This window comes from Trichechus manatus, unplaced genomic scaffold (genome assembly GCF_000243295.1).
Source record: "Trichechus manatus latirostris isolate Lorelei unplaced genomic scaffold, TriManLat1.0 scaffold00190, whole genome shotgun sequence".
Lineage (NCBI taxonomy): Eukaryota > Metazoa > Chordata > Mammalia > Sirenia > Trichechidae > Trichechus > Trichechus manatus.
The window spans coordinates 4,387,676-4,411,905 of NW_004444126.1; the positions used below are offsets into that span (position 1 = coordinate 4,387,676).

A 24,230-nucleotide genomic window follows, 5' to 3' on the forward strand; every position below is an offset into this window, starting at 1 on the left:
GCCAGTTAATTTTCTGTGGCAACTTGGCTAGGCTATTGTGCCCAGTTGTTTGGTCAAGAACTAGTCTAGATGCTGTTAAGGGGGAATTACAGGTGATTAATCAGTTGACCTTAAGTAAAGCAGATTACCTTCCATACTGGGGGTGGGCCTGATCCAATCATTTGAAGGGCTTAAGAGCAAAAACAAAGGGAGTTTCCCTAGGCGCGCGAGACACACACACACTCTCTCTCTCTCTCTCTCTCTCTCTCTCTCTCTCTCCCCACAGATACATATATGCATACATATATATGGCACTGGTGGTTCAGTGGTAAAACTTTCTCGCCTACCATGTAGGAGACCGGGGTTCAATTCCCAGCCAATACACCTCATGCTCAGTGGAGGTTTGCGTGTTACTATGATGCTGAACAGGTTTCAGTGGAGCTTCCAGACTAAGACACTAGGAAGAATGGCAGAGTGATCTACTTCCAAAAATTAGCCAATGAAAACCCTATGGATCACAATGGACAACCAATCATGGGGATGGCACGGGACCAGGCAGCATTTTGTTCCATTGTTGTACATGGGGTCGCCATGAAGGGTGCCAACTCAATGTCAACTAACTAGCTATCTGCTCTGGGCGAGCGGTTCAGTACCTTGAGCACTGCTGGATCCACACCCGGGAACACAGGCATCCTCTGAGGATGGCTGACGGGTGTCCTCTCAGCCCTGGGCGGCTTCTCCTCCTCATCCGACTCTTCTCTTCTGGAGGATTTCTCTTCTGTTGCAAAGAAACGGGCATTGAGGTCATTGACAGTAGCCGTTTATTGAGGATCTACTGTGTGTCGGATACTTTACTCACATATAATCCTCACAACAGCCCTGCACAGAAGACACTACCGTCCCATTTCACAGATGCAGACAAACCTGGGCCTGCTGTCTTCAGGCTCTCTCCACTTCACAACTCCACCTCTTGCCAGAAGCTATTGACTTGCTACAGAATGAGGTTTTCTCCTGGGCTGGGCACAGAGAGACCTACCTCCTGGGCTCCTGGCTCATTTCAGGTCAGGGAAATAGGGGGAAATCTTTGGCAGAGACAGCAGAAGAAGTAGAAACGCTCTCTGGTGTTCCACTCTTGGAAGCGAGCGGTGTGTGGAGAGCTGTGTGTCTTGTCAAAGGGCTGCCCCAAAGTGGGACCAGGAAGCCACTTTCCTTTGCACCGAGCTCACTGTTCCAGTACTTAACCCTATTACTTGCTCCCGCCTCGTGGGCGAGCTAGATTGCCAAAGCAAGAGACTTCTAGGTGGTGGTCTGCCTGGCCCCACTCTTCTAGAGTGAAGGGGGAGAAGTTTCCACCTCCCTGAGACGGGGGCACTGGATTACGCACTGCGGAGGAAAAGGCAGTGGGACGAACAGGGCCTGGTCCTCGGGAGCCCCAGGCTAATCAGGGGGCTGGGCATGTTCAGCAAGTGCAGCCCCCAGGCCTCCCCCAGTCCCTGGCTGGCTCCTCCAGGCTGATGGGACCCAGAAGTCCTGCAATCACATCCCAGGTTGGGGGTATTGGGAAGCTTTCCTCCCCACTTTGGTCTTCCTTTGCTCCAGAGGGCAGGGCTTAGCTGAACTTGGCTCAGAAAACCAAGAAGGTTTGCAGACAGTAGTCTCACCCATGGATTTAAATGTTTCCTTTAGTAACAGCAGCACCGACGCCAGACTTGTGGAGAAGAGGGATGAGAGAGAAGAGATAACCCTTCAAGCATCGGTTTAGGGTATCACCCAGTGTACAGCCTGGTCTGACATCCTACTGTCTGCCAGGGGCAAACCCCAAATAAAGAAAAGCACCTGCAAGAGCTTTCGGAGCACTAAAAGCTGTGACTGTGTAGGGTGGGGTGGCAGTGACCCAGCAATCCCAGTCCTAGGTATATACCCAAAAGTGAAAGCAGGAATGCAAACAGACACCCACACAGCAATGTTCACTGCAGCACTTTTCACAATAGCCAAAAGGTGGAAACAACCAAAATGTCCATCAACAGATGACTGGATAAACAAAATGTGGCATATACACATGGCTGTGGAATATTACTCAGCTATAAAGAGAAATAAAGTCCTGATGCTTGCCGCAATACGGATGAACTTTGACAATATCATGCTAAGTGAAATAAGTCAATCACAAAACGACAAATACTGTATGATCCTACTTATATGAAACAAGCAAATATATAGAAAGCAAAGATTACTAATGATTACCAGGGGTGGCAAAGAGGAGGAAAGGGGGAGATTTTGCTCAGCGGGCATTGAGTTTATGTGGATGGTGGTGGAATAATTTGGAAAAGGATAGCGATAATGATTGCACAACATGAAGAATGTAATCAATGTTACTGAATTATACACACAGAAATTGTCGAGTTGGTGAATGTTTTATTGCGTATCTTTCTACCATAATTAAAAAAAAAAAAAGAATGGAGTGGGAGAAAGCTACTATAGTTTCTGTTACAAGAAAAAAAATTGCTTCTTCTTAAAACCATAGAATAAGATTTTGCTGTTTCTTCCATGGCTCTCCATCATTAACAGATAAAGTCCAACTCCTTGGCAAACCACCAAGATTCTCCATGATCTGGTCCCTGCCTATCTTTCCAGGACAGTCCCTGCTGTTCGCAGCTCAAGCAACACTGGAACACACAGAATGGTCATTCCACACCTCTGCCTCTTTGATCCTGTTAAAAATTCTGCCTAGGATATCCTTCCTTCCCTGGCTAATTCCCATCTGTTCTTTAAGATTCAGTTCAGATTAGATTTTGATATGGAGTGTAGCCAAAGCAGTTTTGAGAGGCAAATGTATAGCCTTAAATATTTATTAGAAAACAAAAAGACTGATAATAAATTAACTGCTCTTTCAATTCAAGAATCTAGAAAAAGACCAGCAAACAAAGTATAAGGATGAATTCAATAAAGATATAAAGCAGAAATAGCAAAATCCTATTGTGTTTCTGTCCCTTTCAACCCAAAGAGGCCAAATTAATATATCACCCCTTAATTTTTTTTATCCTAGTTTCTGATAATCTCTACAAAGTGGGAAATTATAGTTTCTTATATGATTGTGTTCTCATGTCCTAAAGCCTCCAATGTCAGGAAGTTCTTTGCAGTGTTTAACCTAACCCCCCTGCTGTTCGTCGTGGTACCTGTAGAGGAGATAGGGCGTGGCATACCTGTTGAGTCCTTGAACATCCATGTGCTGTCAACCTCCTCCTCCAAAGGGGACCTGCTTTCTGACTCACTGAGTCGGCTGCGCCGAAGGGAGTGGGAGATGGGAGCCCGGCGGCGGCTTCTCTTGCTGAGCTGCACGCGGGTCTTTAGGGCACTTGAATCGAGGACTGAGGTTTGCTTTGGGGACAGAAGAAGAGGAAAATGTAAAAAGCAAGGAGACCATCAACTGAGGGTACCACCCATCAGTTAGAGCATCACCCAAGGAAGGTGTATGTAGCCTCATTGATATACAAGATGCTATTTAGGTGGTATATGGGCCGATGTTTCCACATTTTAAGAATTATCTAAATATCCTAAGTTTCTCCATGACACATGCCATGTAGGCTGGTTGCAAGGATCAAATGGACCAATGAACCTGAGTGCCCTATCACTGTGCCTGGCACACAGTAGTCACACAATAAAGGGAAATGACTACTCTGACACACATGGGGTCACCACAAGTTGGAATCAACTTAACAGCAACTGGTTTTGAAGTCCCTGGGTGATGTAAACGGTTAATGCACTTGGCTACTAACTGAAAGGATGGAGGTTTATGTCTAGCCAGAGGTGCCTTGGAAGAAAGGGCTGGCAATCTAATTCCAAAAAATCAGCCCTGAAAACCCTAGGGAACACAGTTCTACTCTGACATGCATGGGGTCACCATGAGTTGGAGCCAACTCAACAAGAACTGGTTTCTGGTTTATTCAGAAAAGGGTCCTCAAGCTCAGAGGCTCTCACCCAGGTCCCTCCTCTACTCAGAATAATCTATGGTGTAGGTGGGAGGGGTGGAGGAACCAGACTGCTAAGCACCAGTCATTCATTCTCAATCATCCTGGAGGACACATGATGAGCAGAGGCAGGTGGCGGGTCAGGGATGGTTTACAAAGATCCCAGTGAAAGGACGGCAGGTGCAGACCATCTCTGGGAGGGCAGCGGTGGTCCCAGTGAGGAGATGGGGCAGCAACCGGCTCAGCAATCTCCCGGGAAAGGGTGACAAAGAGCTCAGAGCTCAGGGTTCAAATTCTGCTTAGTTCAAATCCTAGCTGTACGACCTTGAGCAGTGTTTTGAGCTTCAGTGTCCCCATATGTAAAATGAGGCTAATCACAGCACCCCCTTCACAGGGTGGGTGGGAGAATTCAGTGAGCCCAGGCACAGGAGGCCCTTGTTTCAGATGCTACCTGACTAAGGCTCAAACTCAAGAGCTGTGAGGACCAGATACTTCTCTCTTCCAGACAAGCTCCTGCTCTTGCATGAAATGCTTGTTGTCTCTTCTCAGGGCCACTTTTGAGAAATTTCATCATCAATGGCCTTTTAAGTTAGCGATAACAAGCTAATTTCAGTGAATCATTTCCCAGAGCTGGTACGTGACAGGCCTCCCAGTGGGGGCGAGGGAGGGAGCTGATACTTGCACAGCTGCTTCCAAATCTGTCACAACTGTGTCCAGTGGAGGCACTGGCCTGGGTCTGCTACCCCTATGAGAAGAGCCTGCCACCCCCACGAGAAGGGCACACTTCTCCGGGAATCCAAGGGAGCCATCTTCCCAGACTCAGAGAGTGGGAAGTTCCGACTACCCCAATGGAAGGGCCGCCTTGGGTCCTACTAGCCCTACATGGGGGTGGTGGTTCTGTTTCCACAGGGCCACCACTGCAGCCTCAACCTGAACAGGGACTGGATTCCTTAGTGCCCCACTTCTCCCTTTCAAGCCCCCGCCCTCCAAACAGTCCCCATGGAAGACGCACATCACAGTAAGCAAACCTTCCAGTTGCCAGGGAGTCAATTCAAACTTACGGTGACCCCATGTGTGTCAGAGAAAAACTGTGCTCCATAGGGTTTTCAATGGCTGATCAGAAGTAGATCACCAGGCCTTCCTTCCAACGTGCCTCTGGGTGGACTCGAACCTCTAACTTTTCGGTTGGCAGCTGAGTGTGTTCACTGTTTGTACCACCTGGGACTCCGGGAAAACCTTAGTGTAGGTTAAAGAAACAGCTAAACCTATGCTTAGGGACACCAGCATTTGAAACCACTCAATGGCTACTTCAGCTTCCTTATCTGCAAAACGGGGTGCTGAGTTTTGTGTCTGGGAGTTACTAGCATGTATGTGGCCCAGTGGCCAACACTCAGTGACTGGGGGCTGTTCACACTGCTACTGTTGTTCATGAGGGACACCGAGAAGGAGCTGCTTAATGTTCTGGGGAGACTCCAGCGAATTATTTGACAGCACAGTGACATCACACAAGCACGTAACCTAGAGCAATGCCCAGCACATAGTGGGGACTCAGTGAATGTTTGCTGAACGAATAACTGAACACCTTATCTAACTAAATCCTTACAACAACCAGAGAGGTAGACATGGCTCCGTCTGCGTTTACACAGCAGGGTGTCCTGATGAAGACGGAACTTGTGTCTTTCTCTGGCTCTGTCTTTAGCTGGAGGTGCCAGTGAGAGACCCTGACAATCCGTAGGAAGGTGAATGTCCTTTGAGGCCCTGAGAAGCCCCCTGCGATGGTTCATTTTGTGTCAACTTGGCCAGACCAGCAGTTCAGCCAAACACTAGCTGCTGTCACGTAACGTAATCTAATACAATGTAATAGAATCACCTTCCACGATACAGTCTAACGTAATCCATCAATCAGTTGAAAGGGGAGTTTCCTTAGGGAGCAGTCTGTCCCCAGACTATAAAAACCAAAACCAAAAACCCTGTGGCCGTCGATTCCGACTCCTAGTGACCCCATAGGTCAAAGTAGAACTGCCCCATAGGGTTTCCAAGGCTGTAAATCTTTACGGAAGCAGACTGTCCCATCTTTCTCCTTTGGAGTGGCTGGTGGGTTCAAACTGCCTGACCTTTGGGTTAGCAGCTGAGAGCTTAACCACTGCGCCACCAGGGCTCCCTTTCCCAGACTGTAAATAAGTATTTTGGCAGAACTTGTTCTCTTTCTCAGCTCTGCACTCTTCTGTCACATGACCTAGAGATCTTGGGGCTTGAGCCTGTAGAAGTCTCCAGCCTGCCAGCTGACCTGTGGATCTGGGACTTGTCAGCCCCTACAATTGTATGGTTCCCTAGAGAACCCTAAGATATCCCCTTTCCCAACAAGGGGGTGGTTCCTCCCCTGGAGGGAATCTTAGAGTGTGGGCACAGGGCTTTATGCCAGGAGAGGGTCCCTTGTTGGGTCCTCAGGAGGGTGGGTAGGTGGCCCTATTGTCAGGGAAGCAGGGTCATGAGGTCCCTGTGTTTCCAGGTTATAAAGGAAGCTCTGCCTGACCCTGGGAGGTGTGGCCCCCAGCAGGGAAAGGACAAGTTCTGGTCTGTAAGGGGCTGGAGCACAAGGCAGCTCAACCTGGGCTCCTAGGTAGCTGACATCCAGGAGGGTGGCTGTGTTTGGGAACCAGAAGAACTCAGTTCTAGGGGCTGCCCTGGGAACACATACGGGGGGCCCATGGCTCGGGGGGCTTCCCTGCCTGGAAATGTCACTACCTACTCACAGACAGATTGGATCCTCCGGCACCAGGGATACTTCCACTGAGCAAGACCTTGGTGAGAACATCCGGCAGAATTGGTCTGCACCAACTCCAGACCCTTCCTGCTTGGAATTATAAAGCTCAGACAGACCTTCCCCTCCACCCCAGGGGTCAGAGGCCAGACTTCCTGCTCATCTGGCAGGTGAAGGCTGGACCAGTTTAATTTGAACACATGTGATTATATTTGAGCCTGTGGAGCCAAACACACTGGTTATAATGGATAAGGAAGCCGAGGCTCAGAGAGGTGAAGACATGTGCCCCAAGACACACAGCTGGTGTCTGCCAGGCCCATCCTAAGTTAGCCCATCCCAAGCTGGTGGCCTCTGCCCCCATGACAGGGATCCCTGTCTTACACATCTTACCTCTGAAGTGGGCATTTCACCAGGAGATGCTGGAACTTGGGCCCTAAAGAAAGTCACCTTTACGGGGTTCATTTTATGTGTCAACTTGGCTAGACTATGATTCCCAGTGGTTTGACCAAACACTAGACTAGCCGCTGTTCCACAGTGTTATCTAACACAATGTAACAGAATTACCTTCCACGATATAATTTAATGTGACCCATCAATCTCTAGGAGAGATGACTGGTTTCAGCAGCAACTTACATCAATGAAGGAGAAGTCATCCACCCTCTGCACTGGGGAGGCGTCCAGCAGGGACGGCCCCTCCATCCTGTCGGTGGAGTCTAGGTCTGTGCTGGAGCGGTCCACGCTGCTGCTCCGCTGGCCCCTGAAGCTGTCGTTCAGGTCCCCAGCTGAGGTGGGCTCCGTCTGCGATGACAGGGAGGACAAGCGGCTGCTGGAGGGCTGTTTCCGTGCTGATGCGGCACTGCTGTCTGGGGACGGGGACTCTGGGGCCAAGCTGCAGAAAGGGGAGGAAAGGAGACACGGTCAGGAGCCTGCTTCAGAGAACGGAATTTCAGAGAACAGAAAGTACAGCGCGGGGTGTGTTGTCTACTCCAGGGAACAACAAAGGATCAGTCTCGTCCCGCTCAAAAAGCCCCTAACCCTGTGCTGTCCGCATCCGGAGCCATTTGCCACATGTGGCTATTGAGCCCTCACGGTGTGGCTAGTGTGAGTCAAGATGTGCCATGAGGGTAAAGCACACACCGGATTTCCAAAACTTTAATGGAAAAAGGATGTGAATAGCACATTAACAACGTTTTATATTGATTTATACTGAATACATGTTAAAATGATATTTTGAATTTATTAGGCTCCATAAAATATATTGTGAAAATTAATTTCACCTTTTAAAAAAATTCTTTCTATGTTGTTATTGTTGTTAGCTGCTACTGAGTCAGCCCCTGACTCAAAGTGATCCCATGCACACCGGAACAAAACGATGCCTGGTCCTGCACCATCTCCATGATCAGTTGCAGATCAGACCTTTGTGATCCATAGGGTTTACACTGGCTGATATTTGTAAGTAGATAGCCAGGCCTTTCCTCCCAGTCTTTCTTAGTCGGGACGCTCCACTGACACTTGTTCAGCATCATAGCAACAGGCGAGTCTCCACTGACAGATGGGTGGTGGTTGTGCATGAGGTACAGTGGCCAGAAGTCAAACCCAAGCCTCCCTCATGGAAGGCGAGAATTCTATCACTGAAACACTACCGCCCTCTAGAACATTCTAAATTACACCTTGTCTCCCATTTGCAGCTCACGTTGTATTTCTGTTGGGCAAGTGATTACCAGCAGTTACCTGTGGAAGAGCAGGGGGTGGAGGATCTTCTGCAGTGTTTCATTCACTCATTCATTCAATAAGGATTTACTGAGCACATACTATGTGCCAGGCACTGTGCTAAAAATCACATCATTTAATCCTCTCTGACATCCTATGAGGTAGGATTAACCTCATGAAATTAAATATTAACCTCGTTGAAGGGAAACTGATGCACAGAAATGTAAAGCAGCTTGCCCAAAGGGGCAGAACTAGAATTAAACCCACGTAGTCTGACTCTAGAATCCACATCTTTGCTTCTGTCCTACCTCTGGAATCTCTCGCCCTGATAACATATTTAGGTTGCTATGAGCTGGAATCAACTTAATGGCAACAGGTTTTAGGTAACTGAGAAGTCTCTGGGTAGTCAAATGGTTAACGTGCTTGGCTGCTAACTGAAAGCTTGAAGGTTTGAATCTACCCAGAGGTACCTCAGAAGAAAGGCCTGGAGATCTACTTCCAAAACATCAGCCACTGAAAATCCTGTGGAGCACAGTTCTACTCTGACACACATGGGGCTGCCATGAGTCAGAACTGACTCAATGGCAACTGTTTTTTTTTTTGTTTAGGTAAATGAAACCACATAATATAGAAAATTTATAAATAAATCAAGCCATTACCTGCCCCTCCCACAAACACACACTTGAAAAAACAAATCAAAACAAGAAACACATGTAAAAGCCCAGCATCCAGGACATAGGACACCCTTACCCTGAGCAAGGGCAGGGTCTCTATCAGGTGGATCTGTCCTGAGATGCCCCCAAGCTGCACCCTCAAGCAGGACCTTCCACTCAGGCATAGTGGCGTGTTGCACTGTGGAACTGCAATCACATTTTTGGTCAGCTCTGGGATAATTTTATTGCTTGGAGTATGTAGTATGTTGGGGTTATGGGATGAAACTGAATCTAATCCAGCCACAACTGTGGGCGATACCGCCGCAGAGGCAGCAGATGGCACCACCGCCCCACAGCTGGGAGCACAGACCCTCCTTAGGTTTGGAAGGGGAGGCTGCAGTGCTTCCCGGAGACAGCAGGGGGCGCCCATGGGGCGGGGTGTGGGGAGGATCACAGATCCTAGCGGGCAGGTCTCAACCCTTCTGTAAAAGCTGGGGAACTGAGGCCAGGAGAAAGGAAGGGGCCTCCCCAGGGTCACATGGTTAGATGGGCAAAACCGAGATCCAGGTTTTCAGGATTCCAGCTCAGGGCTCTTGCAAGGGCCTTCTAGTGAAATATGGTAAGCTCATTAACTAAGTACATTTCACAGGTTAGCCACCACCTCGCTCTTCCCACAGGAAAAAAAAAAAAAACTTTCCTGGGCACTATCAGAAACCTCTGCTTCCCTTTATCTTGTTGTTAAGGGCCATCAAGTCGATTCTGACTCATAGTGACCCTATCGGACAGAGTAGAATTGCCCCATAGGGTTTCCAAAGCTGTAAATATTTACAGGAGCAGATTGCCAGGTGTTTGTGCCACAGAGTCGCTGGTAGGTTTGAACTGCTGACCTTTTGGTTAGCAGCCAAGTGCTCTTTGCTCATTAACTAAACACATTTTCACAGGGTAGTAAAAGAAAAAAAAAAAAAGCAGCTTTCCCAAGCACTATCAGAAACTTCTGCTTCCCTTTTTCTGACCCATTTTCAATTCTATCAGCTGCAGCCCCACTTCAACATCAGCTATTGCTATGGGACATACCCGTGGAGGGGTAAGATCACTCCAAACTTGGGGCAGGAGACCTGGGTTCAAGTCCAGCACAGTCACGGACATAGTGGGCAGTCCCTGCCTCTCTCTGAACTTCAGTTTCCTCCACTGGGCATAATACCCACAGATGGGGAAACTGAGTCACACAGCGACGCAGTTGGCTTTGACACTGTGTGACCTGCAGCCATGGCTGGAGAAGGCCAACTTCACCCGCTCAGAAGAGCAGGTATTCCAGATGTCCACAAAGCCACCACTCTGCTCAATCCCACCCAAGAGGGAGAAGGAAAATGGTATTTTAGAAATAATAACAGATACAATGAAAGTTCTATGTGCCAGGAACTATGATAACTGCCACACTGTTATCCTCCCAACAACCCCACGCGGTGGGGTACCTCAGCTTTCTTCTTTGCAAAATGGGGTAATGAGATTAAATGAATTAACACATTTAATTGCTTAGAACAGTGCCGGGTATAGATGTTCAATGAACACTGGCTATTTCTATAAGCGGAGTCCCAGGGTGGTGCAAACAGTTAATGTGCTTGAGTGTGAACCACAAGTTGGAGATTCCAGTTCACCCAGAGGCGCTTCAGAAGAAAGGTCTGGCAATGTATTTCTGAAAAATCAGCCTTCAAAACCCTATGGAGCTTGGTTCTACTCTGACATACATGGGGTTGCCATGAGTTGGAATTGACTCGACAGCAACTTTTTTTTTTTTTTAAATAAGCGTTATTCCCCTTCTATGGAGGGGAAAAATAAAATTTGAACATCTAAGTAATTTACCCACGGTCCTACAGCCAGTTAGGGTGAAGCTGGGATTTGAACCCCGACCTGCCTGCCTCCTGGATCCAGGTGACACTCAATAACCTTCAGGCTTCTGCCATAGCAGTAATGGCCCCTCCTAGCCAGGCTGACATTTGAAGGCCCTATAAGCCATTTTACAGTGGCAATGTTATATACAGATATAGTTTATAAAGCAATATGTATAATATGTTCCTATATATATATATATATATATAAATATATACTCAATCTTCATTATTCATGGATTCAGTATTTGCTTTGTCCATTTGCTAAAAATACTAAAGGAGATTTTGCATGCGCGCAATGGTAAAAACTTCCCAGCTGAGGTAGAAAGGTATTTGTTATGCCAGTGTTTGTGGGGACTTTACAGAACACGCCTACCACAAATTACGAGATATAGATACATCTATATCGATATATCTATACCTATCTAGCTAACTATCTAACTAGCTAGATAGACAGGTGTAAATATATCAATATAGATATATATACCACACATATACATACATAAACACACACACACACACAGTGATACATAGAAAAAAGTCTAACATATAACAGACATGTAACAAGAACACTACTGCGGGTTATGTCTGCATGCTGGGATTAGAGCGGCTTTTCATTCATTTTCTTTGTAATTTTTTTTTTTGTACTTTCTAAATGTCTTTTTACAACAAGAATCATGTGCTCTTATAATTACAGGCATTCTAATAATACAGAAATCAGGCGGTTGGGTGGGCGGCACTGAAATCAGGCTGTGAGTGGGCTGCCTGGCCCCGCGTAGACACCCCTCCCGTAGGGGGAGCCCGCCCACCTGCCCTACCTCTCCCCACTCTGGCACTGCTCCGTCCACGTCCCATACTGGCTGTTGGTCTCCTGAACGAGGGTGTCGGTGTCCTTGGCCTCGGGCGGCCGCCTGGAAAAACACTGCTTCAGCTGGTCCTGAAGAGACAAACCAGATGAGAGGTTTCTGTGGGGGAAGCGCTCAGAACATCATAGCAGCTAACACAAATCACACTGCATCACCCCTGTTCAAACCTGCCCCAGCTCCCCATTGTCCTCAGACCCAAAAACAACCAAACCTGTTGCTGCAGAGTCGGTTCTGACTCGTGGCAACCCCATGTGGTACAGGGTAGAACTGCTCCACAGGGTTTTCTTGGCTGGAATCTTTATGGAAGCAGATTGCCAGGACTTTCTTCCACAATGCCACTGGGTGGGTTTGAACCAGCAACCTTTACGTTAGTAGTCGAACACAAACTGCTTGTGCCACCCAAGCTCCTCTGTCCTCATAAAAACCAAAAAACCAAACCTATTGCCGTTGAGTCAACTCGACTCATAGCAACCCTATAGGACAGAGTAGAACTGCCCCATAGGGTTTCCAAGGAGCGCCTGGTAGATTCGAACTGCTGACCTTTTGGTTAGCAGCCAAACTCTTAACCACATGCCACTAGGGTTTCCACTTAGGTGGGTGAAAATGTCTTGGCTGGGCACTGGGGTAGGCAACCATTCTGGTTTGCCCAAGACTGAGGGGCTTCATGGGATGTGGGACTTTTCAATATGAAAACTGGGCAAACTGGGATGAACTGGCCACCCTCCCTGGCACCCAGGGCCCTGCTGCCATCACCCAGCCCCTCCCCAGTGCACCACTCCCCACTGCACACCACCGCTGGGGAAAACTTGTCTCAGTTGTCACTGCTCCCTAGTCTCGGTCTGGTTCAGCCCCCCTCTCTAATATTCCCGCCACCATGCTTCCCCCATCAGCACCACGAACACCCCTGGAGCATTTAACTTGTGCCAGGCATCAAGCTATGCCGATAACATCGATCACCTTGCTGAACTCCTATGAGGTGAATCTGACTACCATCCCCATTGTACAGATGAGAAAACTGAGGCCCTGGACAGGTGAAGTGACTGCCCCAAATCAAACAGCCAGTCAATGGTGAGTGGAATTCAAACTAAGGCAGTGGCCGTGGACCCCAAGTCCTCACTGGGGACCCCTGGGCCCCGTGCGGCATTGACCCTTCTGTGCTCTTATTACCTTGCCAGTTATGGGTCCCGCCTGGCCCTAAGCACTCCAAAGGGTCAGCAGGGAACAAGCATCCTTGTGGTTACCACATTACTGACCACAGGGCTGAGCCTAGCGCCTGGCTCACCACGGGCAGCCCATAAATCTCCATTGAATGACCGATCAGCTGGCTTCCCTAACGCTCATCTGCTCAGCGAATTAAAAGCCCATTTTCTGTGACATAACTATGGAACCGGCCACCACTTAGGCCTTTATTTTGAGTGGGGAGGAGCTGGAGGACTCAAGGCAAAACCAGAAGCCCAATTCCATGGGCCACTGACACGGTGATGATTCAAAGGGCTTGGGCTGCCTGAGTTTTAAATGATGTTCCCAGTCACCATGTTTTAGAGGGGAACCTTGCTGGGGGCCCATGGATACGGGATGTGGCGGGGAGGAGGGGGTGAGGACGACCTGGCTCCCAATTCCAGAAACAGCAACACGGAGCATCTTCACTCCTTGTGTTCCATTTATGGCCAGGAGCATAGCTGGAATGTGTCCCAAATCACTCGTCTCCTGCTCAAAAACCTTCAATGGCTCCCTATTGCCCTCCTGCTGAAATCCAAGGCCCATTACAATCGAGCTCCAAATTTCCAGTCCAGTTCCATCTCCCACTCCTGCCCCAAATAAACCCTCTGTCCCACCGTCCCTGACCTACTCACCATCTCCCACACGAGCCTCACACATTCCCAGACTCTGGGCCTTTGCCGTGCTGTTCCCCCTTCCTATCCATCCTTCCCACCCAAAGCCACTCCAGCCCAAGTGATCTCTCATTTCCCTGAACTCCTCCTGCCTACTCTAGACAGCTCGTCAGTTGTACCATGTAAAGTCTGACATATAAATTATTCGGTCAACAAATATTCACTGAGCACCTACTATGTGCCAGGCACTGAGGAACCAGGGGTGGGGAGTATAACACAGACACAGCCCTGGGATCTTGTAACACATCTGATGGATCCTTTAATGTGGGGACGCTCCATCGTCTCTGCTCCCCACACGGAGCCTCCCTGGCATACAGTAGGTGCTTAGTGGAGGCAGAGTGAGTGTTTCTCAGCAGTTTATGCTCCCCGCAGAGACTGGGGAGCACGCCTCTTCTCAGCTTCTATGGGACCATCCTTAGTTGAGCAAGCTAAGGAATAAGCCCCTTGCTGTGTGAGCTCAGGGCTGTCACCTCCCTCTCTGCAGCATAGAGAAGTTCCAAGGATCCAGGGAGGAAACGGTGATCACCCCAGGGGCACTGAAGCCAAGTGAGATGACCCACGAGACAGCTCTTAGCACAGGGCCTGACACTCAGGAAATGCCTCATAAATGCCTGCCTCCTTTCCCATTCTCTTTCTCTCACCCTTTGGAGATACTCGTGTACTCCACGGCATTCAAGGGAATGCTGTGACCAAGGTGTATGCAAACGTGGGAACTCAGAATAAATCCCTCAGTCACCTTTGGGCGACAGCCACACTCACAGACCCTAATAACAGCTGCCCCATCACCTGTCATTTTGTCACACTGTGGTGTCATGTGTGTTGCTGTGATGCTGGTAGCTCTGCCACAGGTATTTCAAATACCAGCAGGGTCACCCATGGGGGACAGGTGTCAGCAGAGCTTCCAGACTAAGACAGACTAGGAGGAAAGGCCTGGTGGTTTACTTCTGAAAATTAGCCAATGGAAACCCTATGGATCACAACAGAATACTGTCCGATAGGGTGCTTGAAGATGAGCCCCCTAGGTTGGAAGGGACTCAAAATACACAGTGGCTTCAACAATGGACTTGAGCACACCAGTGATCATGAAGATGGCGCAGGACAGGGCAACATTTCTTTCTGTTGTCCGTGGGGTCACCATGAGTCGGCGCTGACTCAACACCAACTAACAACAGCCACGGTAACAGTCACTATCCAAACACCCCCAATTCCACCGCCTGTAGAATCCTTTTCTTTTTCAATTATCAAAATAATACACGTTCCTTGTAAAACATTTTGAAATTATAGAAAAGCACAAAGAATAACATTGGAAAATAACTCATCACCCAAACACAACATTCTGGCATGGACCTATCTAGAATTTTCTTCCCTGGGTCAAAAATATTCATCTACAGCATCGTCTTTAATGGCCGGAGAGTATTCCACTGCATGGACACAACATCCTCCATCTAAGCAGTCCCCAAGTGTTGACATTTAGGTCGCTGATTCTTTTTCACTATTGTAATCGCAACATAATGAACATCCTTAAGGCTAAATCAACACATCTCTGTGATTATTCCCATAGGAGAAATTCCTGTGAGTCACCAGGTCAAAGAGTAGTAGATATTTAAGGCTCTGAATCTCAGTGAGCATGCTAGCCAGCCTCAGAACAGTTTCTCCTATTTCTAAGCCCACGAGCAGCACAGAGGATGCCTCTCAGCATGCTCTGGGGATGAAGTTAGATCCCATTTGAGGAAATTTTCTTTCTTTTTTCCTTTCCTTCTTTCCTCCCTTCCTCCCTCTCTTCCTTCCTTCCTTATCTTCTTTACTTCCTTTTGTTTCATTCTATCTACCTACCTACCTATCATCACCTTGAAAGGTCACCTGACATGCTAAGACACCCAGCCCCTTAACAGGACTCCCTGGGACCCAGGAAGTGGTCATCTGAGTTCAGTCCCAGCTGCTTACTGTTCGCAAAGATGTGACAGAATCAGTCATTCCCTAGCTTAATCCCGTTCTGGGGTCAGACTCAGAGGCAGAGGGTGGGGCCGTAGGAGTTGCTCCTGGGGGACACTGCAGATGGCTGCAAGCTGGATACCCAGCCTGACCCCACTAGTAAAAAAAAAAAAAAAAAGTTGCCATCAAGTTAGGTCCCTGGGTGGCTCAAATGGTTTGTGCTCGACTACTAACCTAAAGGTTGGCGGTTCGAACTCAGCCAGTGGTGCTGCAGGAGAAAGACCTAGCAATCTGCTTCTGTAAATATTACAGCCAAGAAACCCTGTGAGCACACTTCTACTCTCACACGCACGGGGACTGCCATGAGTCGGAATCAACGTGACAGTAACATGTCTGGTCTTTGGTTTGGCTTTTCCATTGAGTTGACTTCAACTCATAGTGACCGTATGTGTGTCAGAGCAGCACTGTGCTCCACAGGGTTGTCAATGGCTGATTTTCCACAAGTAGAACACCAGGCCTTTCCCTTAAGGTGCCTCTGGGTGGACTCAAACCTCCAACCTTTCGGTTAGCAGCTGAGAGCATTAACTGGCCAGTCCTCAGTGTGTGCTAACACAGTGGGAGGCAGAGATGGTGCAGCTTACCACTTGGGGGTTTGGGGGTGGGGGGCTGAGACCTGTCTCTGCTCCTCCCCAGCTCTGTGGTCTGGGCAAGGGGCTCCACCCATCTGAGCCTCAGTTTCTCATCAGTCATTCTGAGGCTGCAATGGGACAGTCTCTGGGGAGCCCTTCAGAGCTCAGGAAATGTGAGCTGCCTGGATGGATCCATTCCCATGCCTCCCCCTCACCCAGGCAGGCAGTCAGGAAGCCTTGGCAAAGTGTGATTCTTCCTGGTTCCTCAAACACCCGAGAGACAGGGAGCCCTCTCAGAGCTGAGCTATGGAAGGAATTTGCGGGTGCAGCCTCTGGAAATCAGAAAGGCAAGTTCTGCAGGATTCTAAGGGTGGAATCAGGGCGTGAGGCAGGGGAGTCACTTCCCAACCTCCTTTAGGCAGCGCTAGGGATAAACGGTATTCCCAAATATACACTGGCTCCACTCCCATTATTGTGGGTCTTCCTCGCAGGGGTTTGGGATCCAAGTGAAGGAATCTGAAGTCCCCATGGGCATCGATGGGTCTTCTCTTTCCACAGCTTAACCCCAGACTTAAGATCTCCAAGGGCAGCATCTCTAATACCCCTCTCACCCTCACCCCCACATCACACTGACCCCCAAGTCCTTTGAAGTCTCCATACGGAACATTCCATCCAGCCTCACCAGCTCTCCGTTCACTCCCTGCAACAGTCCCCAGGTCTCCCTGCTTCCCTCACCCTTCGCCCCCTTCCACATGCTCTCTTCCCATTCTACTTTCCAAAACTGGAATCTGAGCCTGCAGGGTCCCTGCTCCAAACTCTTCAATAGCTCCCCGTGGCCATCAAGATGCAGTCCCTACGGGGGCCTTCATTCGTGAAGGGTCTGCTGGGCTCGGTGTTCCTTGGGTGCCCCTCCCCGCCCTGGAGCCCTGTCTCTCCATCCCATTAGTCTTCCGCCTCCTCCGTCCCTCCCTCCAGTCCCTCCCAGTGGCTTCTCCAGCCCACTTTCCTCCCCTCACATCCCTCAGTCCACTGAACTGCCCCTGCCCCTCCTTATTGTCCTTCACATTTCAACTTTGATGGCTCTTTCACCAGAAAGCCTTCTCTGAACCCCCTCAAGGCTGGCCCAGGAGCCCCCAGGCTCCCACCATTCCCTAGACCTGTGCTCTCCAATATGGAAGCCTCTAGTCACATGTGAGGAGTCCCCGGGTGGCACAAATGGTTAAGTGCTCAACGATCAGCCAAAAGGTTGGCAGTTCAAACCCACCCAGAGGCATCTCAGAAGTAAGGCCTGGTGAACTGCTTCTGAAAGGTCACAGCCTTGAAAACCCTATGGAGCAATTCTACTTTGCACACAGGGGGTCGCCATGAGTCAGAATCAATGGCAACTAACAACAATAACAACAGTCACATGTGTCTACTTCAATTTAATCTAAATTGAATTATATTAAGAATTCAGTTCCTCAGTTGCACTAACCACATTCCATGGCCACTTGTGGCTAGTAGCTACTATACTGGACAGCACAGAGAGAGAACATTTCCATTATCGCAAAAAGTTCTGTTGGACCGTACTGCACTAGAACTTTCCATCACATAAGAATTATAATTGACCAGTCTCGTCAGTCTCCCCTGGAAGAATACTGTTTCTGGAGCCAGAATACCTAGATTTGAATCCAAGCTCCTCCACATAGTAGCTGTGTGACGCTGAGCAAGTTACCTAACCTCTCTGTGCCGCACTATCTGGCACAAAGCAGATGTTTATTATTTGGCTGAATGACGTCACAGTCACTACTCTTCAACACAGACCCACCCCAACTGTGGAGCCATGTAGGGGTGAGGATTATTTAAGGGAATTCATTTTGTAAATGAGGCTTAAGAAAGCAAGCTGTTTATCGGCACTTTCACCAGTTAGTATCCTGGTAACCGTGTACTTGTTACAAATGATTCTTGTCTCATCACTCAAGCAGACCCTGGCGGCACCTCAAATCGGCAGCCCTCGAGTTTAGCTCCCAGGGCTACGGACGCCTCAAGATCAACCAGAAAAAAGGCCAGCAACTCTTCCAAAACTTCCTAAAAGTCAGATTTTTTTTTTCTTTCGTTTTAAGGAAAGATATTCTTCTAATTTAGTCTGATCTCATAAGCCACTATAAACCCTCACTGACTCCAGACAAGTAGATGTCTACAAGGTAGTCTCAAAATGCATACAATGAACCAAAAGGAATGCAGAAGAGCTGTCTTTAGGAGCATGTTGTGCCAAGGAGCTGATTCTGACTCACAGCGACCCTATAGGACAGAGTAGAACTGCCCCCTAGGGTTTCCAAGGCTGTAATCTTCACAGGAGCAGATCTCCAAGTCTTTTGTCCCGTAGAGCCACCGGGTGGGTTCAAACCACCGACCTTTCTATCAGCAGCCAAGCACTTTAACCACTGGACCATCAGGGCTCCTTCTTAGGAGCATATGTGTCAAAATCCGTCCCTACCTGGGCCATGTGCTGATCTTCCTTGACATGCACCCCTAGTCGGGATCAGTCGTCCCCAGTCCAGATCTCAGTTTTGTCATTTGTCCAATAGAGCTGGAAAGAACCTTTGTCCATTTGGTCAGCCCTTCCTTTTCAGATGAGGAACCTAAGGCCCAGACACAGGGAAAGCTGCGCAGCTCTCACGTCCCAGAGTGAGTGAGAGGCAGAGCTGAGGGGTCTGGAACCCAGTGCTCCTTCCAGCCTCCAACATTCCACTAGCTCTGCCTTTTTTCTATTGTTCCAGGAGGTTCTAGTAAGGAAATGTATGTAAAAACGCTGTAAAAAGCTTCAACAACTTGGCAGGCTGACAAACCACTTGCTGGGACTAGCTCACCAAGCCCCAGAGCCACTGATGGGTGAGGACTCCAGGGGCTTATGCCTAACTGCCTCCGCCCACAAGCTATCATGGACAGCTCTGGAATACCCAAGCTGGGGAGGGCAGGCTAACAGGCGCCTTTAAGGACTGTGTTAAACAAGCTGTAACACATGTCCTGACATTCAAACCGGGCATACCCTTTGACTCAGCAATTTTAGTTCCAGAAATTTATCTCAGGGAAATCTTTAGACACTTGCCAAGATCTATGAAAATGGATGCTCCCTGCAGGATTGGTTATTATTGCAAAATTTTGGAAACAATCTTAATGGCCTATAAGAAGACTGATGAGATACAATATGGTATACTGGAATACACGTGGCCAATAAAAATGATGTTCAGAAAGAATATTTACTGTCACAGAAAGATGTCTGCCATATACCAGCAAATGTAAAAACAAAAGGTAACCAAACAACCCATGTGGGTTATCACACTAGTAATGTAAAACCAACACACAAATGTTTGTGAGTGTAAGTAAACAGAAACACCTGGAAGGCTAGACAGCAAAATGTTAACAACGGCACCTCCTAGTGGTGAGATAACAGGCTGTTTAGATTGTTGTAGTTAGCTGCCAAGGAGCCCTGGTGATGCAATGATTTAGCGCTTGGCTTCTAACCAAAAGGTTAGCGGTGCAAACCCACCAGATGCTCTGCGGGAGAAAGATGTGGCGGTCGACTTCCGTAAAATTTCAGCCTTGGAAACCCTATGGAGCAGGTCTTTTCCGACCTACAGGGTCACTATGAGTTGGAATCGACAGCACACAACAACAGTTAGCTGATGCTGAGTCAATCCTGACTCATAGCAACCCCGGCTCATAGCGACCCCATGCCCAACAGAAAGGAACACTGCCCAGCCCTGGGCCATCCCCATGATCAGCTGTGGATCAGACCATTGTGATCCACAGGGTTTTCACTGGCTGATTTTCAGAAGCAGATCACTAGGCCTTTCTTCCCAGTCTGTCTTAGTCTGGAAGCTCCGCTGAAACCTGTTCAGCATCATAGTAACAGGCAAGCTTTCACTGACAGACAGGTGGTAGCTACACATGTGGTGCCTTGGCTGGGAATCAAATCCAGGTTTCCTACATGGAAGGAGAGAATTCTACCACTGAACCACCATGCTCCCATGTGTTTGCATTACTGAGGATGATTTTATTTAGTATGCATAACTTGCAACTTTATATTCCAGTATAATCAGATGACAAAATCAAGTAAAGTTAATTAAATCGTACTTCCTAGTAAAATATCATATTGTATACATCACGAACTAAAGACAAACCAGGAGGGGGCTTTTTGTTTGTTCATCTATACCAGGGGTCAGCCAATGTTTTCTGTAAAGGGTTAAACAGTAAATATTTCTGGCTTTTGGGCCATGTGCCCTCTGTGATAATAACTGCTCAATTCTGCCTTTATAACAGGAAAGCAGCCACAGATAATACATAAACAAATGTGCATGGCTATGTGACAATAAAACTTTATTTACAAAACAGGGCTGCCTGGATTTGGCCCACAGGCAGTGGTTTGATCAGACCCCTAATCTATACCCTCCAGTCTGTCAGCTCATGAAGTCAGAAGCTGCTTTGTTCATTGCTGTACCCCTGCACTTAGAACAACGCCTGGCCTAAGGAGTTGTGCAATAAATATTTGTTAAGGATTATGTTTATGAAAAGAAGCCCTGGTGGCGCAACGAGTGAAATGCTTGGCTTGCTAACCAAAAGGTTGGTGGTTCAAACCCACCCAGCAGCTCCACGGGAGAAAGACCTGTTGATCTCCTTCCATAAAGATTACAGCCTAGAAAACCTTAAGGGGCAGCTCTACTCTATCACGTGGGGTCACTGAATCAGAATCGACTCAACAGCACTAATAACATATTTCTATTTTTTTGCAATAAGTAAAGGTATCAGCTTCTTAACCAGAAAAGGCAATAGTGTCACAGAAGTTGGCGGGGGCGTGGGGGGTGGATTCTTACGCCTGCATGTATTTTGGGGTGTTTAACACATCCACCTAAGAAAGAACCCTGAGTCAGGGCAGGGCTCAGTGGCCCACAGCTGACAGACAAAATCTGTGCAATTGAAGAAGTGTGTCCCGTCTCCTTTCTTGTAACTCAATACTCCCAGTTTTGTCAGGAGCTATGTGGTCATGGGACCCCAGGCTGGGCCCAGGCTGGTATAGGTGACCTGCCTGCAGCCAGGTCACAAGGCACCTTACCATCCTGTGCCCAGGTCAGACTTGTCCAACTGCTGACCAATAATAAAAACAGGACACCAGCCACTGACCCCTCTCAATGGGCTCCATGAACAACAGTACAGGTGTGGCCAGGCTGTTGTGGCTTGGTTAGGGGCATGGCTCAGGATATGGTTTGGTCGGCTTGCTGGAGTCAGCTCAGGACATGAAATGGGCCTCACCCAGCAGGGTAGGAAGGCCTTGAAGTCCTCTCTGAGCTTAGAGGCAAGCTTGGGGTGGAGGGAAAGAGACAGAGAGGCAGGTAGAAAAAGGAGACAGAGAAGCAGCAAGAACAAGGCAGAGAGATAAACCAAGAGAACAAGACCAAGACAAGAAATACACAGAAAGCAGACACAGAGAAGCACAAAGAGAGTGAGACACAGGGGCAAGAGGGACAGAGATGGAGGAGGTGTGTGCACCTGGCTCCAGCGACACCTTCAGAATGATGAGGGTAGATGGGCCCACCAGGATAGCTGCTCTGTGGCTCCGCCCACAGGAACAAACCTGTGTGCACCTGTGTGTATATGGCTGTGCTCCATTTCCTTACCCAGCAGTCCTCACTGTGAGCAGGCACTAGTCCTGGCTCTGGCTCCACCCCCTGGGTGACCTCAGGCAAGACCCTTCCCCTCTCTGAGCCTCAGTTTCCTCCCTTGATGAACTAATGGATTGAGATCAAAGGTGTCAACAGTCTTTTGCAGATTGATGGCTAACTTTTGACTGCTGGGTGATGTCCCACACTTATCAAGCCTCCATGTGAAAACGACGGGTTCATTTCATTCCCCTTCAAACAAGTGCAGTTTAGGCTGTCCATGCTGTTAGGGCTGGCCTCCCTAACTGATGATAAAATGATGGTGTTCACCCCTTGGGGCTTGGATAACATTTGTTTTTGTAAACACTCCATGGATAAGCTAAATACCTCCCAAGGAGGCTAATAACTCCTGATGACCACCAAGCAACCTTAAGAACAAACCATTAGGTTGCAAATGCAAAATTAACCTACCCCCAGGCTTCCCAGGAAAAGTTGGGAACTGGGGGAACCTGCAGGAAGTGGGATCGTGTAGCAGTTCTAGGAAAAGAGTCTACAATCAATTGGGTGGATCAGAAAAATCCAGCTCTGTCATTTGCTAGCTGTGACCGAACCTCTCTAAACCTCCATTTCCCCATCTGTGAAACGGGATGGGGAGGACATTTAGGGGTGCTGGGAGGACTCTGTGAAATGCCTGGTGGGAGTGTGCACATGCCAGGCACGTGGTAAATGCCAAAGAGATGTCTATTCGCCTGACAAGAACGATGACGATGAGGATGGAGTCCACTGTTTAGTTCCCAAAACACATCACATTAACAAACACTATAACAATGTGTTGTTGTTGGGTGCCGTCAGAGTCGATTCCAAATCATAGCAACCCCATGTACAGTGTAGAACTGCCCCATAGGGTTTTCTTGGCTGTAATCTTTATGGGAGCAGATTACCAGGTCTTTCTCCCACACAGCTGCTGGGTAGATTCCAACCACCAACCTCTTCGGTGCGCAGCTGAGTGCTTAACCATTGCACCACCAGGGGTCCTTAACAAATGTGCTAACACGCACCACCACTCAGCTGAGAACCAAAAGGGCTGAGTGTCTGTCCCCCTCGACCTGGATGTTAGTCCGCTGCTCCCCGTGATAAGCCCCCAGCGGAAGGTCCCACATCACACATGATCCTGACCCCCAGCTCTGCTGGGCAGACCCTTCGCCTTCCGGGGCTGAGTCATCCACTGTGGCACGCAGGCTGCCAAAATGGGGCTCTGGGTGAGACACACTGTCTCCACCGGGCAACCATTATCCCAAGTGACAGCAGCACCCGTCTGCAGTTGGTCTGGAGAAGGCGTCTTTGGTTTCACGATGTTAGACTTCTGCTGGGAGTGACCGACCAGGCACAGAGGGCTGGGCTGAGAGATGGTCCCGGAGAGAGGCTCAGAGGCTAAAATCAGACATGACAGCTGGGCTAGGCAGGCCAGGGTTCCTGTCAGTCTCAGAGATTAGTTCCCTCAGACCCAAGAAACCCAGGTGAGCACCCTGGGGCCTGCACTCTGGGTGACAGAGGTAGGCGAGGAGACAAAAGAATAGCAATAACCACGAACACGTATGGAGTGTCAACTACATACCAAGCACCATGTCAAATTCCTTATGTGGACCTTCTCATTTAGTTCCCATAGTAAAAAACCACCAAGCCCATTGCCATCGAGTTGATTCCAACTCACAGCAACCCTACAGGACAGAGTAGAACTACCCCATAGGGTTTCCAAGGAGCGCTTGGTGGATTCGAACTGCCAACCTTTTGGTTAGCAGTCAAGCTCTTAACCACTGTGCCACCAGGGCTCCATTACAGATACTATTAATACCTCCATTTCCCAGATGAGGGCGCTGAGGCTCCAAGAAGTTAAATAATACCATCAACAACAGACTTACTGTGTGCCAAGCTGCCACCTTTATCCTCCAAACAACTCTAAGCCACAGGTACTGTTGTTACCCCCACTTTCCAGATGAGAAGACTGAGGCACAGAAGTAAGCAGCTTAGCTTGACCAGGATCTCACTAGTAAATGGAAGATCCTGGATTCAAACCTAGGCTGCGACTCTGTGGTCTGTAACCCCCTCACTCTACCAACTCCTGCTGCAATTTCACCAAAGATATGCCCCTCTGGGAGGCGTCTCGGTTCGTCTGCCAGCCACTGGCCAATGTTGCCACCTGGTCTGCTTGGAATGTGTCCTTAAAACACAGATCAAGCATCAACTCCTCCAGAAAGCCTCTCCTGATTGCTCTCCATGCTTGGCTGGGCTAGGTCTCTCCTCGGATCCCTGTGCTCACCCCA

The 24,230-nt window shown here is 48.7% G+C and overlaps 1 protein-coding gene across 1 annotated transcript in view; it reads right to left on the reverse strand.

The window, feature by feature from the left end:
* The window catches only part of KIAA1671 (KIAA1671 ortholog), a 160,360-nt gene that overhangs the window by 2,076 nt on the left and 134,054 nt on the right, over positions 1–24,230 (reverse strand). The window contains exons 5-8 of the mRNA XM_004387641.1: positions 11,773–11,891; positions 7,339–7,594; positions 3,180–3,354; positions 633–757 (exon numbers count right to left, since the gene is read on the reverse strand). Of these exons, the coding sequence (XP_004387698.1) occupies positions 633–757; positions 3,180–3,354; positions 7,339–7,594; positions 11,773–11,891 (675 nt within the window). The remainder of the gene's footprint in view (positions 1–632; positions 758–3,179; positions 3,355–7,338; positions 7,595–11,772; positions 11,892–24,230) is intronic.